General features: G+C 39.7%; 3 protein-coding genes across 3 annotated transcripts; 2 read left to right on the forward strand and 1 right to left on the reverse strand.

The window, feature by feature from the left end:
- The first annotated feature begins 1,611 nt into the window (after nucleotides 1-1,611).
- On the forward strand, nucleotides 1,612-4,953 carry LOC131979383 (motor neuron and pancreas homeobox protein 1-like). The gene is made up of 3 exons (XM_059343344.1): nucleotides 1,612-2,120; nucleotides 3,064-3,224; nucleotides 3,435-4,953. The coding sequence occupies exons 1-3, from the start codon at nucleotides 1,652-1,654 to the stop codon at nucleotides 3,768-3,770; spliced, it is 966 nt and encodes a 321-aa protein (XP_059199327.1). The 5' UTR covers nucleotides 1,612-1,651; the 3' UTR covers nucleotides 3,771-4,953.
- A 502-nt stretch (nucleotides 4,954-5,455) lies between these two features.
- cfap65 (cilia and flagella associated protein 65) lies at nucleotides 5,456-19,108 on the forward strand. Its single transcript, XM_059343544.1, has 35 exons — nucleotides 5,456-5,579; nucleotides 6,255-6,337; nucleotides 6,853-7,043; nucleotides 7,210-7,312; nucleotides 7,708-7,874; nucleotides 8,014-8,222; nucleotides 8,784-8,920; nucleotides 9,013-9,238; nucleotides 9,370-9,638; nucleotides 9,727-9,921; nucleotides 10,022-10,260; nucleotides 10,389-10,545; nucleotides 10,724-10,852; nucleotides 11,111-11,362; nucleotides 11,469-11,608; nucleotides 11,743-11,827; nucleotides 11,968-12,114; nucleotides 12,238-12,403; nucleotides 12,779-12,907; nucleotides 13,007-13,220; nucleotides 13,437-13,565; nucleotides 14,097-14,187; nucleotides 14,308-14,393; nucleotides 14,501-14,567; nucleotides 14,820-14,930; nucleotides 15,085-15,276; nucleotides 15,389-15,547; nucleotides 15,697-15,834; nucleotides 16,052-16,168; nucleotides 16,273-16,407; nucleotides 16,487-16,537; nucleotides 16,621-16,841; nucleotides 17,041-17,160; nucleotides 17,812-18,210; nucleotides 18,334-19,108. The coding sequence occupies exons 2-35, from the start codon at nucleotides 6,257-6,259 to the stop codon at nucleotides 18,404-18,406; spliced, it is 5,325 nt and encodes a 1,774-aa protein (XP_059199527.1). The 5' UTR covers nucleotides 5,456-5,579; nucleotides 6,255-6,256; the 3' UTR covers nucleotides 18,407-19,108.
- Nucleotides 19,109-19,140: 32 nt separating this feature from the next.
- LOC131979528 (FAST kinase domain-containing protein 3, mitochondrial-like) lies at nucleotides 19,141-24,558 on the reverse strand. Its single transcript, XM_059343545.1, has 10 exons — nucleotides 24,516-24,558; nucleotides 23,325-24,241; nucleotides 22,805-22,955; nucleotides 22,493-22,680; nucleotides 22,010-22,172; nucleotides 21,769-21,854; nucleotides 21,443-21,611; nucleotides 20,742-20,811; nucleotides 20,460-20,574; nucleotides 19,141-20,248 (listed from the first exon to the last, which is right to left on the reverse strand). The coding sequence occupies exons 2-10, from the start codon at nucleotides 24,210-24,212 to the stop codon at nucleotides 20,150-20,152; spliced, it is 1,929 nt and encodes a 642-aa protein (XP_059199528.1). The 5' UTR covers nucleotides 24,213-24,241; nucleotides 24,516-24,558; the 3' UTR covers nucleotides 19,141-20,149.
- Between the last annotated feature and the right edge of the window lie 693 nt (nucleotides 24,559-25,251).

Consider the following 25,251-nt stretch of genomic DNA (forward strand, 5'->3'; position numbering starts at 1 on the left):
TTTTGTCATAAAAAATGCCTGTAGAATTTTATCATCTTTTATTCACACTTCGTAGATCAAACATGACTTTCACTACATGGCAGATTGTTGTGTTCTTTTTTGTTTATATTCGATGCATTGATTCTATTTATTGTAGTATATTTAATATTCTCAACTAACCAAACAATTGATTAAAGCTCTTTTGTGGTCTAAATGTGGTCTGTGTGAAAATATAGTTGGGTCTATGTGATTCTTTGTAATGATTGATGACAGAACTTGTTAATTATTAACCTATGTCTCCTGTGAGATGACTTTAAAAAGATCAAAGCTTCTCCATGTACTGTATGTGTGTTTAAGTCAAAAGATAATTTCTGCAACTTGGGTAGCATTGGTTTCTGAAGAGTTATAATGTCGTTAATGTAATATTCGGACAATCATTTTCCTTGATGGCCGTACAGTAAACAGACATGCCTGCACACACATATGCATCCATAGGTCATTAAATTTATATGGCGGGTAGTTCAGCAGGTGTTAGTGTGTTTGTCTTTGAAGTGAGAGCAGTTTGGTTTCCCAGGCCTCTGACTGTCTTTTATCAGTGCTGTATAAACCAGCAGGGAATACTTGTTAAACTGTTGCAGATATGTGCAGTTTAGATGCTGTAAGTGACACTTAATAGATACACCTGAAGGCGTGGGCATCTTTCAGGGTCAGATAGTAATACGCTTAGGTTTAGAGAGGGAAATAACATATGAGAAACACTTAAATCAACATGCACACATTTTGTAAGAATACTATCATGTTTTATGTGTATAGTGATGGAGTAAACTCCACACACCTGTCCATATTTGTTTGTGCCTCTGGTCTGCATGGAGAGAAAATGAGTTTGCTCTCTGTCACTTTACTGCCCCTTTATCTGCTCCATGGTGTGGTGATGACCGATAATCAGGCAGCAACCTCAGATAAGAACTGTTGGGTTCCTGTCAACCTTAGCAGGCAATAAACTTTAATGAAGACTTAGTTGTAAAATAATGAATGTTGTCGTCATCCCTCTAAAGTGAGATTACCGTCATTAACGCAATATAGCTTTCAAGTGTGTTTGTGTATGTGTTACATGCTTGTGTATGTGTGAAACAATGTGTGTGTGCAAGATAGTGTGTGAGAAAGTTACACTTCAGTCACACCTGGGACAGGGAAATTGAAATTGGGGGTCAAAGTGTCAGACAGATAACAGAAAGAAAGAAAGAAAGAAAGAAAGAAAGAAAGAAAGAAAGAAGATATCAGTCTTGTGTAGTATTGTAAATACTTAACTAATAAAGAAACATAAAGATTTTTGTACTTTTCTGTACTGAAAAGTGTTTAGTATTGGTCTAGAATTCAACAGATAGAGCTGATACAAGAGTGCACCAAAGCCTATAATTAACCCTTTAAAAGAAAGAGTACACCCTGCCCCTGTGCTCCAGGGCTCTGGCCAATCACAGCGGAGCAGACTTGATCGGTCTATTGGGTGAGAGTAATCTCTCAGCATGAATAAGGTGGCTTTTACGCACAGGGCTAAAGTGGAGTGGGCCAGAAAGAAGACGTTTCTTCATAGAAGGGGAGTGACGGGATAGCAGTTAACTTTATATAGCGTGTTCAGGAATTAGAGACACTTTAAAGTTAATCGGGGGACAGAATGACAACCACCATGGAGAAATCTAAAAACTTTCGTATTGATGCGCTGCTGGCTCACGGCGTGGAGCAGAGGGCGGACAGTGGCGGTGCCTCGCCGGGGTTGTATAACAGCAGAAGTCCCGGAGGCAGTCCGGTGTCAAACCGCGGCTCAGAGACACCCTCCCCTCACCCAAACTCAACGAACTCCTCTCCAGCCCAGCCAGGAGTCCTGTCCAAATCACAACTCTTCGGCTTGTCCCAGTCAGGATTCACTGCTCTGCACCAAGGGGGTCTTCTCGGCATGCACCCGGGCTCCATGTACCCTCTGACGGCCCTCGGAGGCCAGCATCCCGCCTTCATATATCCCGGTTTTACGCAGCTGGTCCAACCATACCCGGAGCAGCTGAAGGGGGGTACCATGGCCGCGACGCACCCGCTGGAGCACTGGATCAGAGCCGGGATGATGATACCAAGATTCGGAGAATATGGAGGTGAGCGGAACTTCCTGTCTTCCATTTATAAACTTAATTATTATACTTCTTATAAATTAAAATATTGAGAGAACCAAAAATGCATCGTTATTATTCACCTCTGAATTTGTCTGAAAATTACACGGATGTTTCAAAGGGTCATAGCTTGCAAAGACTTTAAATAATTAACAACAACAACAATATAATTATGCTTATTATTATTGTCATTGTTAATTATGATAACATTTAGTTTACAATAGAATTACTATATTTAATGTATAAAATAAATTATTATTATCAGCACACAAAAGATTACTGCATTCATAAAAGTGTAACTATTAAACATTTATTTTTTTCCTTTAATTAAAAATGTTAATTCAGTTTGTTTTTTGATAGATTTTTGTTATCTTTTATGTACTAGTTTGGTGAAGAAATATATGAATTGTTTTCGAGCCACCTAGCACCTGTGTGCTGGTATTGCTTTTGAAAGGGCCGTGACATTGAGATGCTGTCTCTTAAGGACAATGTATCTCATAAAAAAAATGCAACATTTACGATAAAGGTAACACCTGAAATAGGCCTACTACTTAATCAATTGATAACATTTACCATGTTTTCATTAAGGTAATGGTCCCCTGTGATGGTTTATTACCCCTCCAAAGCAATATCCTCTCACCACAAACTCACATCATGGCAATAAATGTTAACGGACAGAAAAAAACAAGATATACAGGCAAGAAGACAGACAGGCAGATTGGCCAAACAGTAAAAGGGAAATCAAATTGGATGATTTTGTGAGGATTTGTTTGATTGTTTGTTTGTTTGCTCTTTTGCTTATAGGCCCACTAGTAATAGAGGTGTTGTACTTTTACAGAAATAGTTGAAAGTGATTAAATTCAAATAATGACAAATAAAACTAATAATAACCCCTCTCTCTGCTGTTTGTCTCTGTTTCCCCTCTCAGCCCCGGTCCAGGCAGGTTTGTTGGGGAAGTGTCGGAGGCCCAGGACAGCTTTCACAAGCCAGCAGCTGCTGGAGTTAGAAAACCAGTTCAAGCTCAACAAGTACCTGTCCAGGCCTAAACGCTTTGAGGTGGCCACTTCACTCATGCTGACAGAGACTCAGGTGAGATTCAGAACCTGTAGAAGGTGTTTTATTGAATTGTTGTATCAGATGGTACCTTCTTTAGTGTGTGAGTATATTACCTTTATTGCTATCCTTCCTATTCTCGGTTAAGATATTAAAGGTAAGGGTAATAGCCTGCTTTTTAAAAACATTCTTCTTCTACATTTTTACACCACTTAACTGGCATACATCCTGTTTTTTCCCCACCAGGTTAAGATCTGGTTCCAGAACAGACGTATGAAGTGGAAGAGGAGTCGCAAAGCCAAGGAACAAACAACACCACAGACTGACACAGAAAGAGCTGGAATGGATATACACAGCACCCAGCCTCAGAGTGATTCACACAGCTCGAGCCTGGAGGATGAAGAGGAGATAGAAGGGGATGACGAGGATGAAAAAGAGGAGATAGAAGTGCTGAGGGCGGGTTCTTTAGGTGCAGTAGGCTTTATGAGGCATGCTGGAGGAGAAACAGGGAACTACAGCTCTTACTCAGAGGAGGAGCTGGAGGAGGGAGGCTCAAGAACAAGAAGTGGGGCTTTCCCATAGTTATAAAGTTAAGCATGCTTTTATTGTGCACCTTTTTATGTTTATTACTCTTGAGAAAACATGGTGGCACAAAGAGGATCATTCATTTTTCCACAGCCATATCTGTACCTGGAGTTCCCAAATGAGTAAAAGGGGATTTCAACATCTTCACATTCAAAACTGATCACCTTAAACCAGAACAATGCCATCTTTATGTATTTGGACATTTAATGGTCAGTAATCCATCTGATTTATGCCTTCAGAAACAAGAAATAATTCTGCAATGGGCAATTTCATGCATGATTTATTTGTGATTTAAAAGTACAAACACACAGAATGTTCCTGTCCTGTCATCTGCAATGAACTAATTTATTTATGAATGCCATGTACTTAAACTGTATGAATGAGGGGTTATAGCACTTTCATGAATAGACACTTGGAGAGTCGTGTCGTAAAGAGTGTCAGTGTTACATTTTTATTGGTGCATCCAAGTCTGTTACAAATACTGGACAAGATACCATCGATCATTTCATATTCACCCAGTTAACATATTTAAGGCATGAGGTGCGGCATGAAAAATGTGACTACTTTTTGACTATAAGGTTGTGAATCGCTGTGCAGTAATCAGCTCTTTGTGTTGTAAGCTATTATATTCTTCAAACAGCATGTTATATTTAGTTAAAGCCCCGCCCACACACACACACACACACACACACTGTATTAAATACTGTATTGTTCTGTATTTGAAATGTACAGTTATTATTGCATTTTCTCTGTATTTCGTAAACTGTTCTCATTAAGCATGTTATGTTGTCAATATAATTTAACATTATAGAATTTAATATATTTCACTTTTTAAGCAATACCTTTGTGGAGAGGAATAGCTTGTAAATAAAGCTGAATTTGTGTGGAGTCCAATAAGTTCCGAGAGTGAATCACAATTAATGCAGTCTGCAATTAAAGGGATAGAAAAACAAAAAAACTAACAAACAAAAAAGACCTGCAAGTAACAAGGATTACTTTGTTAATAACCCTAACTATCAGTATCAGTGGTTGAAATGTATTCAGGACCCTAAAAAAAAACACACAACAAAACCACACTGCAAAATCACTCCACTACAAGTTAGAGTACAAAAGTATCAGAATCAAAATGTACTTAAAGTATCAAATGTAAAAGTACTTGTTATGCTGAAGGGACCCACTCAGATTAATATTAGTTACAGTTATATAGGCTATATTCCTAATATATATTTGTATTAATATTTTTGATGCATTTATGTAAGCAGCATTTTAATTTTGTAAACATGTTACTCATTTTAACTTAGGCTACTTATGTATTGTTTTGAGGTTTCATTGAAATAAAATAAAAAGTCAAATCATTTTAAATCGATTATATTTTTTAATGTAAATCTTTACCTGAAAAGTAACTAAAGCTTACAACTAAATGTAGTGGAGTAAAAAAAAGTACTATATTTAACCTCAAAATGTAGTAGAGTAAAGATACATAAAACAGAAATACCCAAGTAAAGTACACGTACCTCAAAGTACGGTACTTGGAGTAAATGTACTTAGTTATATTCCATCACTGGTATTAACATCATAGGTAGGTAGTAGGCTAATTCTCACACAATTTACCCCTTCGCGAATTGCAGATGTCCTTCTTCCTTTGCCGTAATTACTATGGCAACGCAAACTATTGCTTGTTGCCGAGGTAACGCCGTGGCTGACAAACTTCACCGTTCCCGTAACTGTTGTTAGAGGTGTATTCATAACTAAAATGGAATAAATAGTCATAGTTTTCAAGGTTAAATGTTTGACGTTTGAAAGAAGGTAAGAATACATTAGTCTGTCAGACCAGCAGTATAAAGTTTAGCATGGGTTTTAGTTTGTTTGGTTGTCAGTGTTCTACTCACTGAGTTAGCTCATAGCTATGCTATAGACCAATTTATCAGTTAGCTGCTGCTAACACACTGCCGTATACAGACACACAGCTCAACGTTTTAAAGAGCAGCAATTTCAAGTCAACGATAGCTCTAGACAATCACATATGCAATATATATATATATATATTGTGGGGGGGTTTTCTCGCTATTTTTGAACTATACTACCACATGTATCAACCGGTTATAATAGACCCATTTATTGCATTTTTAAAAATGTCATGGTATTATTATTATTATTTTATACTATAGTATGAGTTTTTTGAGGGGGTCATTTTTGCTCATCCCATAATATGGTGTTTTTTGTCATTTCTGGCCATATTATGCTCTAATGTGTATCAACAGACAATAATTGACCCTTTTGAAGCATTTTAGGCATTTTAAAATTTGACCATTTTTGGCAAAAATCGACAAAGTCGACCAATTTACTGTTTACCAACAATGATGAGGTGATAAATGTGTCCTTTCTTTATTTTTATAGTAAATGTCAAGTAGCCACCAGAAATTTTGCTTTACTTTGAACTAAACTTTACTTTGAACTAAATGTTCTTCTGTCTTTTTCCAGCCATGTCAGCTGAGATCTGGGGTCCTGACCCCTTGGCCTCAGTAGCACCATGGAAGCCCTCCACCACTGTCAAGGATATCAAAGTAACTAAAGTTTGAATGGAAACATGTTGGCATCATTATTAACTTACTCTACTGTACTGCGCTGTACTTACTGTATGTTGGTTTATATTTTTTCTCTGCCTTTGTATAACTATGAGAAAAACAACCATGTTAGCTGCTATTGAAAGGGCAATGGCAGAGATGATGCAACATAAAAGTCCTTGAGAAATGTGTCACAGTCAAATGAAAAGTCTATTTTGTATGTCCTAAAACAGTTACAATAGTTGCACTGCACTGAAATTAAATTGACCACATTTTGGTATTAGTTATCAGTTGTTCTGACATTAATAAAGTACTTCTGATTCTGACTCTGATGTGTGCAAAAACATGTTGATTTCTGATTCCATCCTTTCATACTGATCTGTCCTACAGTATAATGTTTGCATAAAGTGTCTGAGTTGGAATTACACAACTCAGTGCTTGTAGAGTTTGTCTGGCTTAATGCATCTTCTGCAAAAATAATTTATTTGTGTTTGTTTCCGCAATGGCCTATCCAGCAGGATCCAGGGATTTACCAGAGGCAACGGGTTGGAAAGCACCAGCGACAGGCGTCCAGCCAAAGAAGCTGCTTCTTAGGGTTGGAATTGAAGCCAGAGTTGGTCTGGGAGGACTGGAACCTACAAAGAGAGTTCACCAAGACATTAGTGTTAAAAAATGTTCATAGCAAGCTGCAGAAGCTACACGTCAGGTCTTACAAACACATGCACCTACATATACATACACATATAAAAGCTCAGATATTCACACACACAAGTTATATGTTCTTGTTTACTTTTAACCAGTGCAAGGTAAAAAAAAAACTTTTAAAAAATGAGTATCGACAAGCTATTACATCTTATCTTTGCCCCTTACAGGCCTCCAGTGTCCAAGTTTTTCACTACCTTGAGTTCAGAGATGATTGTTATCAGCCCAGGGACTTCTTTCTCCATGCCAATCAGCTTTAGACCACTCCAGAGGGTAACATCACAAACTGATCATAATTGCATTTATTATTAGATCTTAATAGCATTTTGAAAGGATTGTGCCCCAGGTCTTTCAAATGTGGACTGAATTGACATTTAACGATGAATATGTTTGTACTCTTATCATTAGAAATAGTCAGATACTCTTAAGTCTAAATACTTAGGGTGACAGGTGAGGCAGACCAATGCAAAAAAAGGAACTGAAAAGAACAGACCATATGATTTTTTTTATGATTTGGAAAAATAAATAAAAAAGATGAAAGATTGTTATTCATATAAAAATTAGAAAGGTGTAACATGATCTACAGTTCCCGTTTCATGTCTCTAATCTGTCTGTCTGTCTGTCTGTCTGTCTGTCTGTCTGTCTGTCTGTCTGTCTGCTTGGGACAGTGTGAGTATGAAGACAGCATTGAGTTTCAAGGTAAAGATGGAAGCTTCCAAGTATGCCTCCGTGCCACCATTCCCTGTTATGCCCTGGAGGTGCCTGACTCTGTGCTGCTGCCACTCTGTGCTGTTCAAAACTCATCACATACTACATTCCTGCTCAAAAATGTCAGGTACCTATGGATCTGTTTTACGTTAATTAAGAGAAGAGGAAGTACGAGGGTTGAATAACCTGAGAGGAAAGTATTTAAGTCTTTAAGTATTTCTGTGTTAATGTTCTTACGTGTGTGTTTGTGCTTCTTATTCCCACAGTAAACTTCAAACATGCTTCCAGTGGGAGTGCGCAGCACCATATCAGCTAAGCCCTGAGCAAGGCCTGTTGAAGCCCGGCCAAGAGTGTCTCATCACTGTGATATTCCAACCACAAGAGGCACTGGTGTACCAGCAACAGGCCAGATGCAGGTTTGGAGAGGAAGAGGACAAGGCAGAGAACTCCTGCACTGTGCTACTGCAGGGACTAGGTACTGTAACTAGCAGCTGTAACTAGCAGCTGAGACACATAAATATTTACCATAGACTATATGATCAGTAAGAGTTTGGGGCACAATTTGTGACCCAAATGTTAATGGTTGATGTTGGTCTACCACCAAAATCAAATAATACAATTCTTTCAACTTCATTGCAGTAGTATTAGTGAAAATAAATGGATAATTAAATAGGCAAACAAAAGAAATGTAAAACTTGACTCCCTAATTATGCTTATGAATGTGTCTTAAGTTTAAAAAAAAAAAAAAAAGAGAGACAGATAGGACCTTCAAGCAAAGCATGTAAGCCACTGATTTTACTCAGCTTTTCTATGCAAATTTATACATATAGATGTATAAATATGTTCCGTATGTATTTTAATTGCAATTTTTTTTAATGCTGATAATATGCCTCTGTATTATGGATTGAGCCATATGGCAACTGGGTATACACTGTAGTTATTCTCAAAATACTCCATGAGACTCAAGAGACAATGGATAAATAGAAACCAATCTTCTCTCACTGTCCTCTCGTCTTGCCTCTACATTTCTTTACAGCTAAATACCCACGTCTTCAGTTGAGAAATCCAGGTACCAAGGGTGAAAAAGAACAGTGTTCTTCAGAGCTGCACTTTGGCTCTGTGGCAGTTGGACAAAGTTTGCAGAAACACTTTGACATCTTCAACCCCTCTCCTGTGAGTAGTACAAAATGATACACAAGTGCCCACTCTGAGTTGCCTTCCCACACTCTTAATTTGCCTTCCCTCTTATATGTCCTCTCCTCTAGGTAACTGCATCTTTCTCTCTTTCAATCCTGTCCTGTGGGGTTGCTTTGTTGGGGTCAGAGTTCAGCTGTGATATGACCAGGGGTACGGTGGAGCCTGGTGGATCACTACGAACTACAGTCACCTATACTCCTGCTGTGGTGGATATGGTATCTGTTGAGTACTTATCCCTAAAATGTAGAGGGGGACTCAGCAAAACTGAGCTCAAACTCACTGGAAACTGTGTAGGTAGGTAACACACAGGAATGGACTCACATATACAATGTAAAAAAAACATTCTTTTGCAAACCAAACCAACATTATATTTAACTCAGCATCTAGAATTAGATGTGTATTAAAGTATGTCTTTTTGTACCTAGGTCCCACAGTGTCCTTGTCCTCCTCTGTGGTGGACTTTGGCTGTGTTGAGGAAGGAGGAGCAGTCATACAGACAGTGGAGCTGGTTAATTCTTCTCCTTTGGAGGCTGTCTACCAATGGGACCTTGACTGTAGTGGGAACAGTGTGTTCAGCATCCAGCCAGCAAGTGGCACTGTACGCCCACATAGCCATACCACACTGAAGGCAGTCTATAGGCCCATGCAGCCTATTGCACATCACAGGAGAGTGGCATGTCTCATACTGCACAGGGTAAAGGCCTATATGCATATGCATGTGCACTTGCAGCACACACACAAGCATCATCAATATTGATTCTATCTCCTACTCTCCCCTGTAGGACCCCATGTTCCTTGACCTGATTGGTACCTGTCACTCAGAGCTACAGAAACCACCCATACTGAAACCAGAAAACTTAGTTCCATACAAGCTACACTGGAATCACAGACAGGACACACCGGACACTCTCAGTGCTATGCAGCAAGATCACAATGTACACTTGGACCAACAGGGAGTTCCCTGCCCTGTCGAGGAGGTAAAGTGTAAATATAAAAACACATCACCATCAGATGTCACCAATACAGGACACAGTATAGGTTTAGTATATCTGATTCTTTATCTGTGTTATTTTACAGCAGTCACACCATAGACTGGACAGTGCTCGTACTGCGTCCAGACATCCCATGGAGGAATATTTCCAATCCTGCTTCGGGCACATGGATCCTGTCTCTTACAGCTCTTCTTTATCATCTTCATTTGTGTCTGTGATGCCCAGTGAACTACTGTTTAATCACAAAAGATCCCCCTCTTCTTCTACCGTATCCACTACCTCTCAGTCTGTCTCCATTACAAACCACACCAGGGGGAAACTCAGGTACCTCTGCTTCCGCTGGATTCTCACCACGGCCCCACATTCATTGTTTTTTTTGTCCTCAAATTAACTTAAAAATATCTGTTGTGTTTTTCTTGCTCATTCTTCTTTTGCATGTGATTCTGCTCCAGACTGGTGTGGACTGCTGCCCAAGACTCTCCATTCTCTGTCTCTCCCTCATCATGTGACCTTGCTCCACTAAAGTCCACCTCATTCAGGGTGACCTATGACCCCAAACAGCTCAATACTCTGCACGGAGCACAGCTGGAATGCTTTGCCTACTATAAGGTGTTGATCTACAGTAAAAACACATCACATCAAGTGATTGTGACTTTCTATTTTTAAATAAATGTCTGAAATAATATCTCCACAGAAAATGTGTCTCCTGTCTCTGTTGGGAATATAGCTATAAAAGAATAAAACACAGTTTGCTGACACTATCATTTTCCTTCTTTGAATGTTGCAGGACAATCATCACCTACAGGACAAAGTGCTGTGTCCACCCTGGTGTGTGATTGTCAGAGTCATAGGCCACTCTTTTCAACCAGGCAAAGAGCACTTCATCCCAACCTGCTCCCTGAACCCCCCAGGAGTGGTGAGACACAAGCAAAACAAAGAACACAAAAATTAGAGTATCTTTCTCTTTCTCTCTTTGATTTATTAATTTTGCCATTCTCTCAGTAAACAGAAAGAAGATGATATTTAAGCTAAAGTATAACTTCCCCTTAGAAAAAAATGAAGGCTTTGTCAAACTGAAACTTTCCTTTGAAGCCAGTATGAAGGACACTGTAATCTTGATATACACAAAGAGATGATACTTTGGTAACAGTTATATTTTGTTTGTTTTTTCAAGGTGTTTCCAGCCCTTAGTGTTCTTTCCTATCGAACAGTGCTCCTCAAGAATTGTGGAGACCTGCCTCTCACTTTCTGTTTGGAGCACAGCTCAAACGATGCCTTGGCAGAATCTGTGTTTGTTGTGCCAAGCTGTGGTTTGATCCAGCCTGGGAACATCCAAATCCTTACCCTCAGAACAATTCCCACAGAAGACAGTCCCAAACAAGGGTTCAGTTTACATCTTCAGCTCAATGCAACTAAACACACAAAGGTACTCTACACACACTTCACATGAACACAGAGGACAACAGCTGTAGCTCACACCACACTGTTCTTGCAGGTTATTTTATCCGTGTATCTGTCTCTGTATCTTTTAGGAACTGACAGTTGTCAGTGTGGTGGAAAAGCCGTGTGTGTCTCTGGAAGGAGACAGCAGTTTATATTTCCAGCATACAGCGGTGGGCTCACAGACGCAGCGCTCCCACCACATCAAGAACCTCAGCCGCCTACCTCTTCGGTTGGTTTCTGTAATGATTGTTATTCAAGTGCTGAATTTGTGACATATTTCAGTGTATTGTTTGTTGTCTGGACTTCTCCCAGCATCGTTAATCTTGTCTACAGCTGACTCTCTGTGATTGTCCTTTATGATAGATTCCAGTGGAGCATTCCAGAGACAGACCAGGAGCTTATCTTTGTTGAACCAGATGCTGGTGAACTGCATCCAAATGAGAGCTCAGTGAGAGACTGAAAGAATCATACATACATTTATGCAACCAGAGACTGTGCATGTGATAGCAACTGAACTTATTTGCATATCTTCTTTTTCATTTCTTCACTTACTTACATACTTCTTTTGCTTTTGTTATTATGTTATAGGTTCAGATATGGTCCTTCAGCCCACTGGCAGAGAAAACATACACACTCAGACCCACTCTAACCTTCTGGCCGATACAGACTCCTGGATGTAACAAGTCACACCTTACCCTTGAAGTGGTAGGGATGGGCTCCAAAGGCTTCATCGAGGTGGGAATGTGTTTTTTTAAATTATTTATTTTATGTGTGTTGTGTTGTTGCACTCACCTTTTGGAGCATGATTACTTTTGAAATCGCCAAACTAAGCAGTGTGTGTCTTTGTGTCCTCTTCAGACAGTGAAAGATGTTCTGGATTTGGGGGAGACTCTGGTTGGAAGCTATCGGTCCATTCAGGTTCCTCTGAACAACAACAGCCCTTGTCCTATCTCGTTTTGTCTCTCTGTGCAGCAGATGCTTCAGGATGAAGACCTTACTCATGACCCTGAGACTGAGCCAAATGGTATTCTTTTTTGTGAGGTCCTTGCTGTCCCACCTATATACTATATTTCCATTATAATGATCAGTTCTCAGCAGAGGAGTGTTTAGCATGTGCGACTGAGCAAATCAACAGTCATCACTGCACAATTTATCTGTCTTTTCTGTTTTGACTACCTGTCAAAACATTGCACTTGACGTTACTGTGGCCAATCAGCCATTTAATGTGCTGTAATATTTTACATCCTTTAGATTAATAATTCAGCCATAAAACAGAAATTGTTTTATAATTGTTTGAAACATAAGAAAAATGTCAATGCAAAATTGACTACTAAACACAACTGATAAACATATAGTTAAGTCAGTGCTATAGAGTAAATGTGTCCTGTTGGCCTTTTAGCCCTACAGCTGGACTGTGACAGGGGAACCATCGCCTCACACTCCAAAATGCTGCTCCGATCCACTGTCAGACCACACAGACGAGCCCAGTACCTGTGGACCATCAGCTACCAGACGCTGGATTCCAGTGGTAGACAGAAAACACAAACACTACAAGCCTGAATATTTTCTGCCCGTTTGTGTCTATTACTTAATACTTTCTGCTCTCTCCTTTTCTGTCTGTTCCTAGGACGTGTGTCAAGCACTCCCCAAGCAGTGTGTGAGGTGCGAACTAAGGGCGTATTTCCCACCCTACAGGTGATTGATGTGCACAGTGGTGGCAGTGTGAGCCAACTCAGCAAGGTGCACCTATGGAAACTTTTCTCACTAGACACTTTCAATGAGCACATGCTGTCCAACCCTTCCTCAGCAGAACTCACTTACACAACCCCTACCAGGCACAGGTGAGAGGAAGACCATATTGATACTCAATTAAACATTGTAAATGAAAATTAACTATGAACTATTTAAGATTATGATAGATTATTTCATAGGACTCTAAAACAGAAATAAATGTAATAATACTTGATTAATATTTATTCAATATACAGCCTGTCAGGATACAACACTGTCAGGATATTGTGTGTGCATGGCCATGTCTCGTCTCTCCTTGCCTCTAGTCTGAGCAGAAGTCCTTCCATCTTCACCAAAACCATGCTGGATTTCAACTTTGGTGCCGCTCCCCTGAATTCAGAGCCCTCCACTTTTGTGTTGATGTTCCACAACCCTGGCCCCATCCCTCTAGACTGGTGAGGGGAAAGCAGACTGTAGAGAATACAGTCAGTACAAGTCAAAATTAATTGCATTTACCATTTTATTTATACGTGTCTTTAGTTACTCAGTTTGTAGAGTGCAGTATAAAAGACCTATGGAACTCCATTTTCTTAAAATAATGACATCTCAAGATAATGACTCAGTAACGCAAGCTAATGGGTAACTTTCTAAAAAAAAAAGAGAAACTTTCTCAAAAATAATGATTTACTTAATCTCGAAGTAATGAGTTAATATTTTTTAGAAGGTTTCTCATTATTTTGACATACTCAGTTAATATTTTTATATACTAACTCATTATTTCTAAATAAATTACCCATTGTTCAAGATAGTTTCTCATTATTTTAATATACAAAGTCACTGATTTGTTAGTCATTATCATTTATCTTATGGGGTAGATGAAAAACTTAGCCTTGTGGAGAGGGGCCTCCATACGTACACAGCTGATCATTTAACTGATGGTGAGATGCTGATCAAGACTGACTTTTGGCCTTTCTGTTCAATATTAGGGCATTCTTGTTTCCAGAGGACCAACAGATAGAGTTGGAGTACTGGGTCGAGACTGGAGAGTTTAGCAGCACTGAACTGTACCAGATGAAGGTCAGGCCTATCTTTCCTTTATCTAAAAACAGCGATTTTAAATATCTGATTTAAATAAATTAAAATCCTCCAATGCTCAATTTCCAAAATATAGGACACATATCTGCATCTGATTGACAGGTTCAAAACAATCATTTGTTCAGCATTTCTCCCCGTTCTGGAACTTTGCTCCCTGGCCAGCAGAGGGCAGTATACTTCACCTACAGGTCAGAGACTATTGCAAATGTTTCAGCATATAATGATAAATCAGACAGTATACTAATATTAGCAAGAATGACAGTTCCCAAAATAACATCAACATTGTCCTTTACAGCCATGAATTTGCTGCGACAGATCGGTTTCCTGTTGTGTTCAAACTTTCTTATGGCAGAGAGATATTGGTGAGGCAGAACTTCATAACAATTTACATTTATTTAGGCCAAACAACAACAAAAAAACTAAATTGGCTTGAATGTACTGGCAGAATCAACATTTTAATTCCACAGTTCTTTAACTTCTTCCTGTATTGTCCCTTTTATTTGCAGTAACCCAATATATTATCATTAAGTATAGTCGCTCTCTCTCTATAAGTCTTTATATTTGTTTGATATTATTGTTAACTCCACATGCATGTGTTGTGGTTCTACGTGCAGCTGAACTTTCAGGGGGTTACGGTGGAGAGAGACAGACCCTACCTCCACTTTGCCTCCAAACAACATGTATTCACTTCTGTAACTATTGGGGACCGTTTTCCTCCGAAGCAGGTGTGTGTTTAAATTGTCCAACATTAGAGGTGGCCTATTTAGCCTGAGCTGAAATGTATTGCATTCTTGTCCATTGTTTGACTGGAATGTGTTCCTCTGTATTAACAATAAACCCAGATGACTTGGTATTTGTATATATCTGTTTGTACTGCAGGTGTACGAATTACACAATGGCGGTGCAGTGCCAGTCCGTTATGAGGTAGACATGGCTGTGTTGTCACAGCTACAGGTGGACAACTTTAACCATCCAGTGCTGTGCTGCCTAAATCCAGAGGGAGAAGTCCTACCTGGGAAGGCAGTCATGCTGGAATGGATCTTCTCTCCATTGGAGGCAAAGATGTACCACGTAAGGACTCTTCTGCTACCCTCTTACCACTGTCCCCTCAAACCCTTTGTACAGCTGGTTTAGGCAAATGTCCAATCTCTGTGATTTTGAGCCTGTTTCTGTGTATCACCAGATGGATGTTCCTATCCACGTCCAGGATGGGGACTCCACATTGGTGAGGTTTGAGGGATGTGGGTCCTGTTCTCCCACACTGGGCTCCACAAACCCATTTAACTCTAGTGAAACTAAGGCACCTGATCCCTGTGTCCAGAGAGTGCCCTTCCCGGGACAGGTGAGAGCAGTTCTTCCCTTTTTAAAATAATACTTGAACTTCAATTTATTCTGCAGAATACCAGTGATTTAGTACTCATATATTTTTTGTCTGTGGCTATTTGAGCATTGCATTCGTCTTAACGTGTGTGTGTGTGTGTGTGTGTGTAGGTGGTTTTCCTGTCTGAGGACATTGTCTCTCTTGGTGACATGCCTGTGTGCTCAAAATCTTCAAGAATCTTCTTCATGACCAATGTGTCCCGCACAGAAACTGTCCACTATTCATGGGACAAGCAGAGTTATCAGCAGGTACAGGAAAGTGTACATGTAACATATGAATAAGGCTTATGTATGTGTGTAAACGTCACCATATTGGGAAAGAAACAAGAAGCTCCTCCGTCTTTGTGTAGGACTGTTTGTTCAAGACAACACAAATATACTGTACGCAGGTTGTATGTTGATGATTCTCATATATCTGTTCATACCTGTTTATTTGTTTTTCTGTGTGTGTATTTTGTGCTGTAAGGTGGTGCAGATCCATCCAGAGAAAGGTAGTCTGAGTCCAGGGGAGAGTGCCCTTTGTGTCCTTACCTTCACCTCTACTGACTACCCCACTAGATATCAGCTAAATGTCACCTGTCAGGTACCACAGCAGTCTTATTGTACATTTAAAGCTGCCTTTTTTCAGCCTGGTTAATTTAAGTTCAGCATGTAATGAATTATCTTCTCCTTTCCTCTCCTTTTCAGGTTGTTCAGGATGCTGCACTGACTCTGTTCCATAATGATTTGCAGCGTTGGGAGGAAGAGAAAGCGAGACAGCAAGATGAATTCACTATCACAGACAAAGTTCTTACAGAAATCCAAGGAGTTCTAATAGATAAGGTCCTTCCTCAAATTCAAAGTCATATTTTTAACAGTGATGTAACAGTCTTCACCATATTCACCCTTTCTCTTGTTATAGGAACCTGCAGCAGCTCCATTAAAAAGTGTGCCACCCTTCAGGAAATACAAGGTGGTCTGCATTGTCTAAGTAATGTAATTGGTCTGGCTTCATTTTGACTCTGACCCTTATGTCTCATTCTCTTTCCCTTCCAGACTCTTCCTCCTATCTGTTCCAGTGGTAGTTGTAAAACAGTGGGCACAATATGTACCAAGACAACAAGAGCTGAGCGGCGGGCGAAGCGAGAAACAGCGAAATCGTGGAGGTGCCCTGAACCCCCACAACCTGCTCTGCTGCATCTGGGGGTTAATGCAAACTCTCACGGGCTGCTGGATTACCTCACACACTTTCCTGACCAGTCCAATAAGCACTGCAGGTAAGGCATTCTCATACAGTTCACACCCTGCATCACAGATACAACACGGACAGAACAAGAATGTCCTTTATACCTGTTTGTTTTAAGAGAGAGATTTAAGATTTAACAAATAAATTGTGGCTCTTGTAAGCATTGAGAAGAGCATCATCTCCATTTTATATGTAGCAGCTGAAGCATTTGCATCTGTGCTCTTTCTAAGGTGCCTCCATTCAGCCCAGCAACCTGAAACAACTTCTTCAAGCATACCCCTCCCTGCTGGGCTGCCTTCACATTGCCCTGACAGAGATCTCAGCATGCATGTACTCACCTCTCTGCTCAGGTAACACTTACACCCAGATATATGTGTAAATACATTCAGAGATCCACCTATAGGCAGATTATGAGACAATGGGCCCTGGACACCTACCACTTGTCCTACACCTCTACTTGTGTGTTTGTAGTTGTTTTGTGTCAGCTCATTGTTTTTTATAGTTATTTTGTAATCTGTGGTTGTTTTTTTCCCTATTTTATAGCTAACTTTATGTCTCTCTATAGTCATTTTGCGACTCTTTGTAGTTGTTTTGTGTCTCTTTTTAGCAAGTTTGTGTCTCTTTGTTGTTGTTTTGCCCCATTTGATAGTCATTGTGTATCTCTTTGTGTCTCCCTGAATCTGTTTTTCATCTCTTTGAGTGTTTTTTGTGTGGCTTTTTTGAGCCTCTTTCTGGTTGGTGCACGTCTCTTTGAGTGACACTTTGTACATAAAGGTCAGGGGCCCCCACTTTTTACCCTGGGCCTGTGTTTGGTACACAGTAATAATCCATCTATTTATCCATACTGACCTGCGTATCAGAGTGAACAGAATTGTTTGACATTTCATGAAATTTTAGGATGAGCATCTATAGAGATTAATTTAGAGTTAGGTTAACAGGACAGTAGCAAGAAATTGTGTATTTTGTGCGTGTGTGAACTAAAAGTCTCTCTCCTTTTCCAGGGATATAGTAGATGATCCAGCCTTCATCCAGCATCTGATTACTTTGGCATCCAAGCCGATCACCTACCAGCTCCCTAGCAGCCCCTCTCACTGTTCCTGCCCTCCTTCCTCTCTCCCTTCCCCTCCCTGCCCCACACCTCCTCCCCAGCCTAAAGCTGTGTTGAGTGGAACAGTGGCTGGGCAGAAAGAACTGCACAACACAGTGGACAGTGAGGGGACTGTGGGATGTTTAGGAAACAGCCCCCAAATACAAAAACGACCACACACTGAACATGTGCCTGCTGACATGAGCGAGGATGTTTTGCTGAACACCCTCCAGAACCTGATGATGGAAGCTGTCAGGGGAGAGCTTGTCCTCACAGCACACCCACGCACTGTCTTGACGCCTGTTTCCACCAGGTGAAGACAGACGCACACTGTACACACAAACTTTCAGTGGCACTATATTGTTATCTCTGTCTTCCATTTGCTACATTTATCAGAAATATCAGCAAATGGCTAACATATTGTGTGTTTCATTAGAACCAGGAGGTTGTCCAGAGCCATGGCTGAGGAGAGAGATTTGAGGAACAAAAATGAACCAGCAGGGATCTAAGTCTCACCATCTATCCAACATGCCAGAGGTCTGTCTTTCCTCTGTTGTTTTCATTAAAAAACAACTTATTGTCCATCAGTTTTCCTCTTTTCGATGTTCTCTTTGCCCTGACACATGACCTGTACCACTGTGTCCCACTTAGTGCCATCCATCATTTTCACTCCATCAAAATGGATTTACTTTCTATTTGCTAGTCTTTGCAGCTTCCTTTCTCAGTGACATAATAATCTCAGTATGTATCAGAATGTGGTGGTATGTATACATTGTTAAATATTTTAGGCATTAACAAGAGATTCCAACTTATTTACAGATCATTTGCATTTTACATTTGCATCTGGTTCAGTTCCGTTTCTTCAGTATTGGAATATTTGTCTTTCTAGGCAAATCAATAGCAGTAAATGTCAGTATCAATATACATAATTGCGCAGTAAGGAATATGGAATATCTTCATACAGATATTAATTGCCTGTTAAATGTAAATATGTTTCATACTTTTTCTTCCACAATAGATCTCTGTGAAATTACGTTGACTCTGCACATTTTGGGACACTGTGCATGTTCTATTAACTGTTCTCAATATTTCCTGTTCTGAAGTATCAACCAACACACCAAAGGATAATAAGGGTAGAAGACAATTTATGACATATATTCAAACATCAAATAAAATCATATTTCATGTCACGTTTGTACAACTCATGTGTATTTAATGGCATTCAAACATTAAAAAAATCTTGTCAAACAAATGACTTCACATTCTGATCATTATTTACATGTGTTGTATTTAAATTAATCACATAAATAGTCACTTTACTGTAATGTCCATTTAACATCAAAATAGATTAACAGCAAAAACATTAACAATATTATTTGGCTCCCTGAAATCAGTCACTGTAACAGTAACCATTCAAATAGTGATGAACTTGTTGTAGAAAATCTTTAAAGAAAAACTACTGACGACCAGGTAGATTCGAATAGCAGCCTTGTGCAGGATTTAGTTTGCAAGTATCAAAAACAGATGATAGACAAATCCAAAAGTCAGAACAACTCTGATTGAGACTTGTTGTCTCTTTTATCTTGCAGGTTTGTGCGTCAATGTTTCTGTGTAACTAAGGTTTTAATGTCCTGTTGTTTCCTGTTATGTTCTACTTTTGATATCAGAACACACTTGGGATTTCTTGAATCAGAGCTGCTCTGATCTTAATCAAGCAGAAGTTTCCTGTGAAGAGACTGTGACTGTTGGTCAGATTTCTGTGTGTTTGTCAAAACATGTTTGATGCATATTTAAATTGCTATATGTCAGATATTTTAATACATCTTCAAATTAATTCCACGACAAACTCAGGTCATGAGGTGCAAATCTAAGATAGTCACACAAATGGCAAGGGAAATAAGGATTTATTCATCTTTTAAAAAATATTTACTAAGGGAACAACCAGATGATTATTTTATTTTTTATTATTTTATTTTAGTTACTTCAATTAAAATGTTACCTGGCCTGTTGAATGTTTATTCTGCTGTATTTCAAGACATTAGTATCCTCCCAGTAGGATATGCATGTGCTAAATATGAATATCAGACAACAATACATTTTTGCCACTTCGTCATATTGTACATACATACGTCCCTCACTCAGGTAAAAGACTGCACCACTTTTTGGAAGATTGATTCGTTTGTACAGCATCTTAAGTAAGAACCAATAAAAGTCACTGAGGAATCTTTAGTTGAGCTTGTTAGGTAGTAATATCAGTGATTGGACTTGGAGATGAAGGGAAATATCTTGTCGTGAAGATATTGTACCTTTTCCTTCTGAAGTGTCAGCTTCTCAATCTCAAAGTAAGGGATCTGGAAGAGAAAATTAGCAGTGATCTTGTTGAGCATTTTATTGACAGCCAACAAGTAAAATTGTCAATGTTAGTGACTTTGATATTTATAGAAGTGCAGCTTAGTTCAACAGCATCAAACATATTGAATAACTAGTTAACTTCAGAGCTCACTGAGACAAAGCTGCTAATCTGTGATGCCTAAATGCAATGATCTAGTTTGTCAAGCATACCTGCACCACCTCATAGCCCATCCTGCGGAGGTGTCTCCTCTTCGTGGCTTCCTTCCCCAGCAGGTGCGGTGTGTTGCTACAGAAACGGTTTCGACTATCCAAACACACTGCTATCCTACACATACACAAACCATAAGGAAGAAAAATCAGTTAGGTCATAATGCTATGGAGCTCACTTGCAACTCTTAACAAGTATTCATTCTCTTTCATTCAGTTAAAAATGTAAATAATGAGTATCAATCTGTGAGCCCTGGCAGCCACACTGCAGAATGTGTGTCTCACCTTCTGTGTGTGTTTTCCCGCTGATAAGGAGGCAGAACATATCCCTCTTCATCAAGAACTATTTCCACATCTAGACAGAAAAATGAAACAAAACATCATGGCATCCATTAATACAGCAGCACCGCATGATACAGCACCGTTTGTTCCAAAAGGGCACTTTACTGGTTTATTTGCACTATCTCTGTTTACCACAGACCACATTAGGCCTTCTGTATTTTTTCTATATTATAAATGTTAAATACCACTTATTTATTTATATCTATTTATTCAATGATGTTCATACTACTACATGCAACGACTCATTTAACCAATTTAGTATGCTAAAATATATTTTCTCCAATGTGCAGTATCTGTAAAAATGCAAGTACTATCAGGAAACAAACAAACAAATATATATATATATATATATATATATATATATAAATATATAAAAAATGTATGTTTATAATGTGCATAGAATGTATGTATATGTCTTATTTTTTATATTATTTATTCTATCTTCTATATCTAAGTGTCTGTATCTTGAGCTGCTGGGACAACTGAATATCCCGACTGCGGGATAAATAAAACCATATCTTGTCTTATCTACAGTAGTTTAGCTTAAGCTGACTGACATATGACTGACTGAGTATTTTCAAATTTAGCGTTTGTTGGATGTTTTTTGTCATACAGTTGTGTATATTTGTATGGTTACCGCTTACCTATTGTGTATCCTCTGTGAAAGAATCTGGTGGAGTAAAACTTTCCCCCCAGCAGCTCTATCAGCGGCCCTTTGACCTTTTGGTACAGGGAACCCTGCATAGGTGTCTCAAAGGCCCGGCCCACAGAGGAGAACTTCTTTACCTGGAGGAAGTGAGGCAGTCTGGGACCCTGATGAGGATCAAATTAAGGAGTTAAATATCATTATAATTTACCTGACTGATTATTTTTCTGTTGCTAAAATTTCTCTTGCTTCTACAAGTGTTTTAGCACTCAGCGAACTATTATAGCACTAGTAAAATAATATGAACTATATGCTGATGCTCACCAGGTAGTGAGTGCACTCTAATAAGGTGCACAGATGGAGCTGTGTCAGTTGTCCCAGTGCATTATTGTCCAATGGCTCCCCCTGTGCTGTAGGACAGACAAGGACAGCTTACATCACAGGCCTTACGTACATATTACATACACTGACTGTACATGAATTCTAACTTCTGAAAGACAGAGTATAGACTACTTTGCAATGCCTATAATGTTGCCTTTTTTGTAGTGAGCAGGCTTTTACATACCCTGCAGCTGTATGTATGGGCTGAAGACTTTGGGCATGTGGTTTAGTGGGAAGCGTTCCAGGTGAATGCAAGCGTGCAACACCTCTATTAGAGAGTGAGGCTGGAATTGGAAAAGCCTTGTTGACAAAATACTCTCCAGCTTTTTGAACATCTCATTGGAACACTGTGGAGTTAAGGAGACACTCATTAAAACAGAGTTTTTGATTGCAAACAAATATATTCCAATAATCAAATGTGGTTTACACACATTAAGATACACTATTGCAACAGTTAGAGCTAAATCTAGCAATTATTTTCTTGATCAATCTCTTGGTGTATAAAATGTAAGAAAATGGTGAAAAATGTCCAAAATTATGTCTTTAGTTGTCCAAACTCAGTTTAATACATTTAAAAACGTTGGTAAGTTTTGTTTGTCGATCGAGCAATTGATTTGTTGACTAATCGGTGCAGCTCTAGCAATATTTTAACAGCCTACAGCCTCACCTGTGGCAGATAGTTGAGTCTCCCCATGGCAACTATCTGCTTGGCTATCTGAAGGGTGCTGTGCCTCTCTGCATGGCAAACAAAGTTCTCAGCCACAGCCTCTAAGATCGGCTCAGAGCGGAACCTCGTTTGCAGACAGTACTCCATGAGGGTGCTGATCAGCTCCGGATCACATGTTCCCAGCCTCTCTGATACACACAACACACACCTTCAGCTTCATATTCTCACATTTGCCACCAAAGCATGAAAACGAAATATATTTGGACTAAAGGCCATGTTTCCCTAAGCCCATTTGAGAAAAATTAACTCCACCTGGTAGGTATTTCTCCATAGCAGCCAGGAGCTTTTGATCATGCTGTCCCAGGATCATCAGTGCATGGAGCACCTTAATAACTTCATCATCACTAAAATATTTCAAGTATCTGGATACTTTGTGGCTCAGCCTCCACACCAAGGAAATAGCCTGTGAAATGAATATTCATGTTAATATCCTAAACTTGTCAGTGTGCTGTGAAGACACCATCTACAGGGTGGGACTACAAGAGACAGAAAACATCCATAATGTCCCTTAAGACAGCTATTCTCAACCTTGGGGTCGGGAACCCAATTGGGGTCACGAGATGATTTCTGGGGGTCGCCAAATCATTTTGGAAGTCAGCTCTGTCTCCACTGTGTTAAAGTGTTCATGTGTTTTAGTCTTTTTGGTCATTTAATGTCTTTTTTGGTCATTTTGTGTTTTGTTTTGTCAATTTGTGTCGCGACTCAAAAAGGTTGAGAAGAGACCTACAATCACATGCTAAAGAGGGGGCTGAAAAGTGTTTGCCCTACCTACCTGTATCTGCTGTTGCTCCAACGGGGACTGCAGTATCTCACTGTCTTGACTGGCTTTGAGCCGGCAGACCTGTCTCTGTGTGTGTCCGTGCAAAGTGGGCAGCACTGTGGACAGTTTCTGCTGCTGGCTGGCAGGATCGTGACACAGAGCCAGCAGGGAGTAGATTCTGGCAGCCTCGCAGGGAGAGACAACATCCTCTTCTGCGGCAACCCATAAAGAGTCCAGGACCTCTGTCACCAGGGCTGACTGGCGGCCTTCCAGGGCGTATGCCACCTCGCCCAGGTGGCAGAGCTGTGTCACCTCCACGTCCCTGCTGGAGAGTAGCTCCAGGCACTCATTTATCAGCGTGAGGACGAGAGGACTGTTCGCCTCCAGGCCAAATTCAACACATGCTCCGAGTAAAGTGGCCAGTCCCTCTGCCCTGTCATTGCTGGGGAAGCCTGCCAGCCTGGAGCACAGCTCAGGGATCGCCCCCCCTTCAATCATTGACCGGATGTTGACTCGTGCAGCTGCATTGCTCTGTGGTTTGGTGTATGGGCTGTATGGAGACAGGTGTGGGGCTGGCCATGCAGTTACTGTAGGTGGCATGTGTCTGCCAATCTGGTGCACGGTCAGTCCATCCTCTGTGTTCAGTGGTAAGGTCACCGGGGTGGGGAGAGGGGCTGCACTCACCTGCTGCACTGCGTCTGTGTTTACGTGTGTGTTATGAAAAGAACGCACGCCAGTTACACACGGTTGTTGTGCAATTACAGTTTTGCTTGTAAAATCCACGTTAGAGCATCTCACCAGTGGACTGCACAAGTTCAAACCCCGAAATAGAGGAAAACAGGCTGAAGTGTTGTGACAGGCAGCTCTGACAGACGAGGAGAAACTGGCGATGGACTTCATTGTTGTCACAGTGAAGTACCAGACTCTTTCTGTCTCACAAACAAGGCAAGAGAAGTCACTGTCAGTGCATTTCGCTGCTTTTACACACACACATTGCTAACTTTGTAACAAGCTAAAGAAAGAAAAAACACTGAAACACGTTGCAAGGAAGCAGTGACACCAGACAACTGTCAACTTTCAAATGAATGTAACGGATATATACTTATAGTTTTACACCGAATACAACTTAAATACTATTTCTGGGTTAAACAACTTAAATCTGTTTTCAGATCATAGAGGTCTTACCATAGACTGCGGTCTTACCAATGACAGGAGTATCATGAGAGGGCTGCAGCTTGTTACAGAACTGACTCTTTCAGCGTTTGGTAAGAGGTTGTGTAAGACTACATGTGTTTACATGTGCTGCCACTCTGTGGTCAAATCGTGTACTGCAGGCTGGTTGAACATTATATATGCAATCACACACACTGACGGAAATCTATATGTGGCCACATACGTTCTTATTAGAGGCCTATCATCTTAATATACACCCAATAAATGAATGTCGTAATTTTATTAGCACACTCTTCGAGACATTAATTATTGTATGTATCAAAAAAGAAAGAAAGAAAGAAAGAAAGAAAGAAAGAAAGGATGAATGAATGAATGAATGAATGAATGAATGAATGAATGAATGAATGAATGAAAGAAAGAAAGGAGAAAACATAATAATAAAAAAGAATAAATAATAAATAAAATAAAATAAATATAAAATAAAATAGACTAAAAATAGGAAAGTATCTAAAATTCTTTAATCAATTTGATATAAGGACCATCATTCTGCAGGGAAAATACATGTAATTATCAAAGTAAATGTTTAATAATTAAATATACAGCTAGCCTACAGTCAAACAAATCTTATTGGCTACTAAATCATACATATTATTTTAAGATCAGTTGGTGTATAAACAATGATTAAGAACAATGTCTCTGGTTGCCATATGGTGAAAATCCCTCCTGTTAGTGTTTATCCTATCTGTAATGCATTTATTAATGTGGG

Source organism: Centropristis striata, chromosome 10 (genome assembly GCF_030273125.1).
Source record: "Centropristis striata isolate RG_2023a ecotype Rhode Island chromosome 10, C.striata_1.0, whole genome shotgun sequence".
NCBI lineage: Eukaryota > Metazoa > Chordata > Actinopteri > Perciformes > Serranidae > Centropristis > Centropristis striata.

Excerpts from the sequence above, each read along its gene's own strand:
- LOC131979383 (XM_059343344.1), top strand. The coding sequence starts at position 1,652 with ATGACAACCACCATGGAGAAATCTAAAAACTTTCGTATTGATGCGCTG. Across the intron at positions 2,121-3,063 it reads AAGATTCGGAGAATATGGAG|CCCCGGTCCAGGCAGGTTTG; the intron begins GTGAGCGGAACT and ends TTCCCCTCTCAG. Across the intron at positions 3,225-3,434 it reads TCATGCTGACAGAGACTCAG|GTTAAGATCTGGTTCCAGAA; the intron begins GTGAGATTCAGA and ends TTTCCCCACCAG.
- cfap65 (XM_059343544.1), top strand. The coding sequence starts at position 6,257 with ATGTCAGCTGAGATCTGGGGTCCTGACCCCTTGGCCTCAGTAGCACCA. Across the intron at positions 8,223-8,783 it reads TGTGCTACTGCAGGGACTAG|CTAAATACCCACGTCTTCAG; the intron begins GTACTGTAACTA and ends ATTTCTTTACAG. Across the intron at positions 12,908-13,006 it reads CCAGACGCTGGATTCCAGTG|GACGTGTGTCAAGCACTCCC; the intron begins GTAGACAGAAAA and ends GTCTGTTCCTAG.
- LOC131979528 (XM_059343545.1), bottom strand. The coding sequence starts at position 24,212 with ATGAAGTCCATCGCCAGTTTCTCCTCGTCTGTCAGAGCTGCCTGTCAC. Across the intron at positions 21,612-21,768 it reads TAGAGTGCACTCACTACCTG|GGTCCCAGACTGCCTCACTT; the intron begins GTGAGCATCAGC and ends GATCCTCATCAG. Across the intron at positions 20,249-20,459 it reads TGGGCTATGAGGTGGTGCAG|ATCCCTTACTTTGAGATTGA; the intron begins GTATGCTTGACA and ends TTTCTCTTCCAG.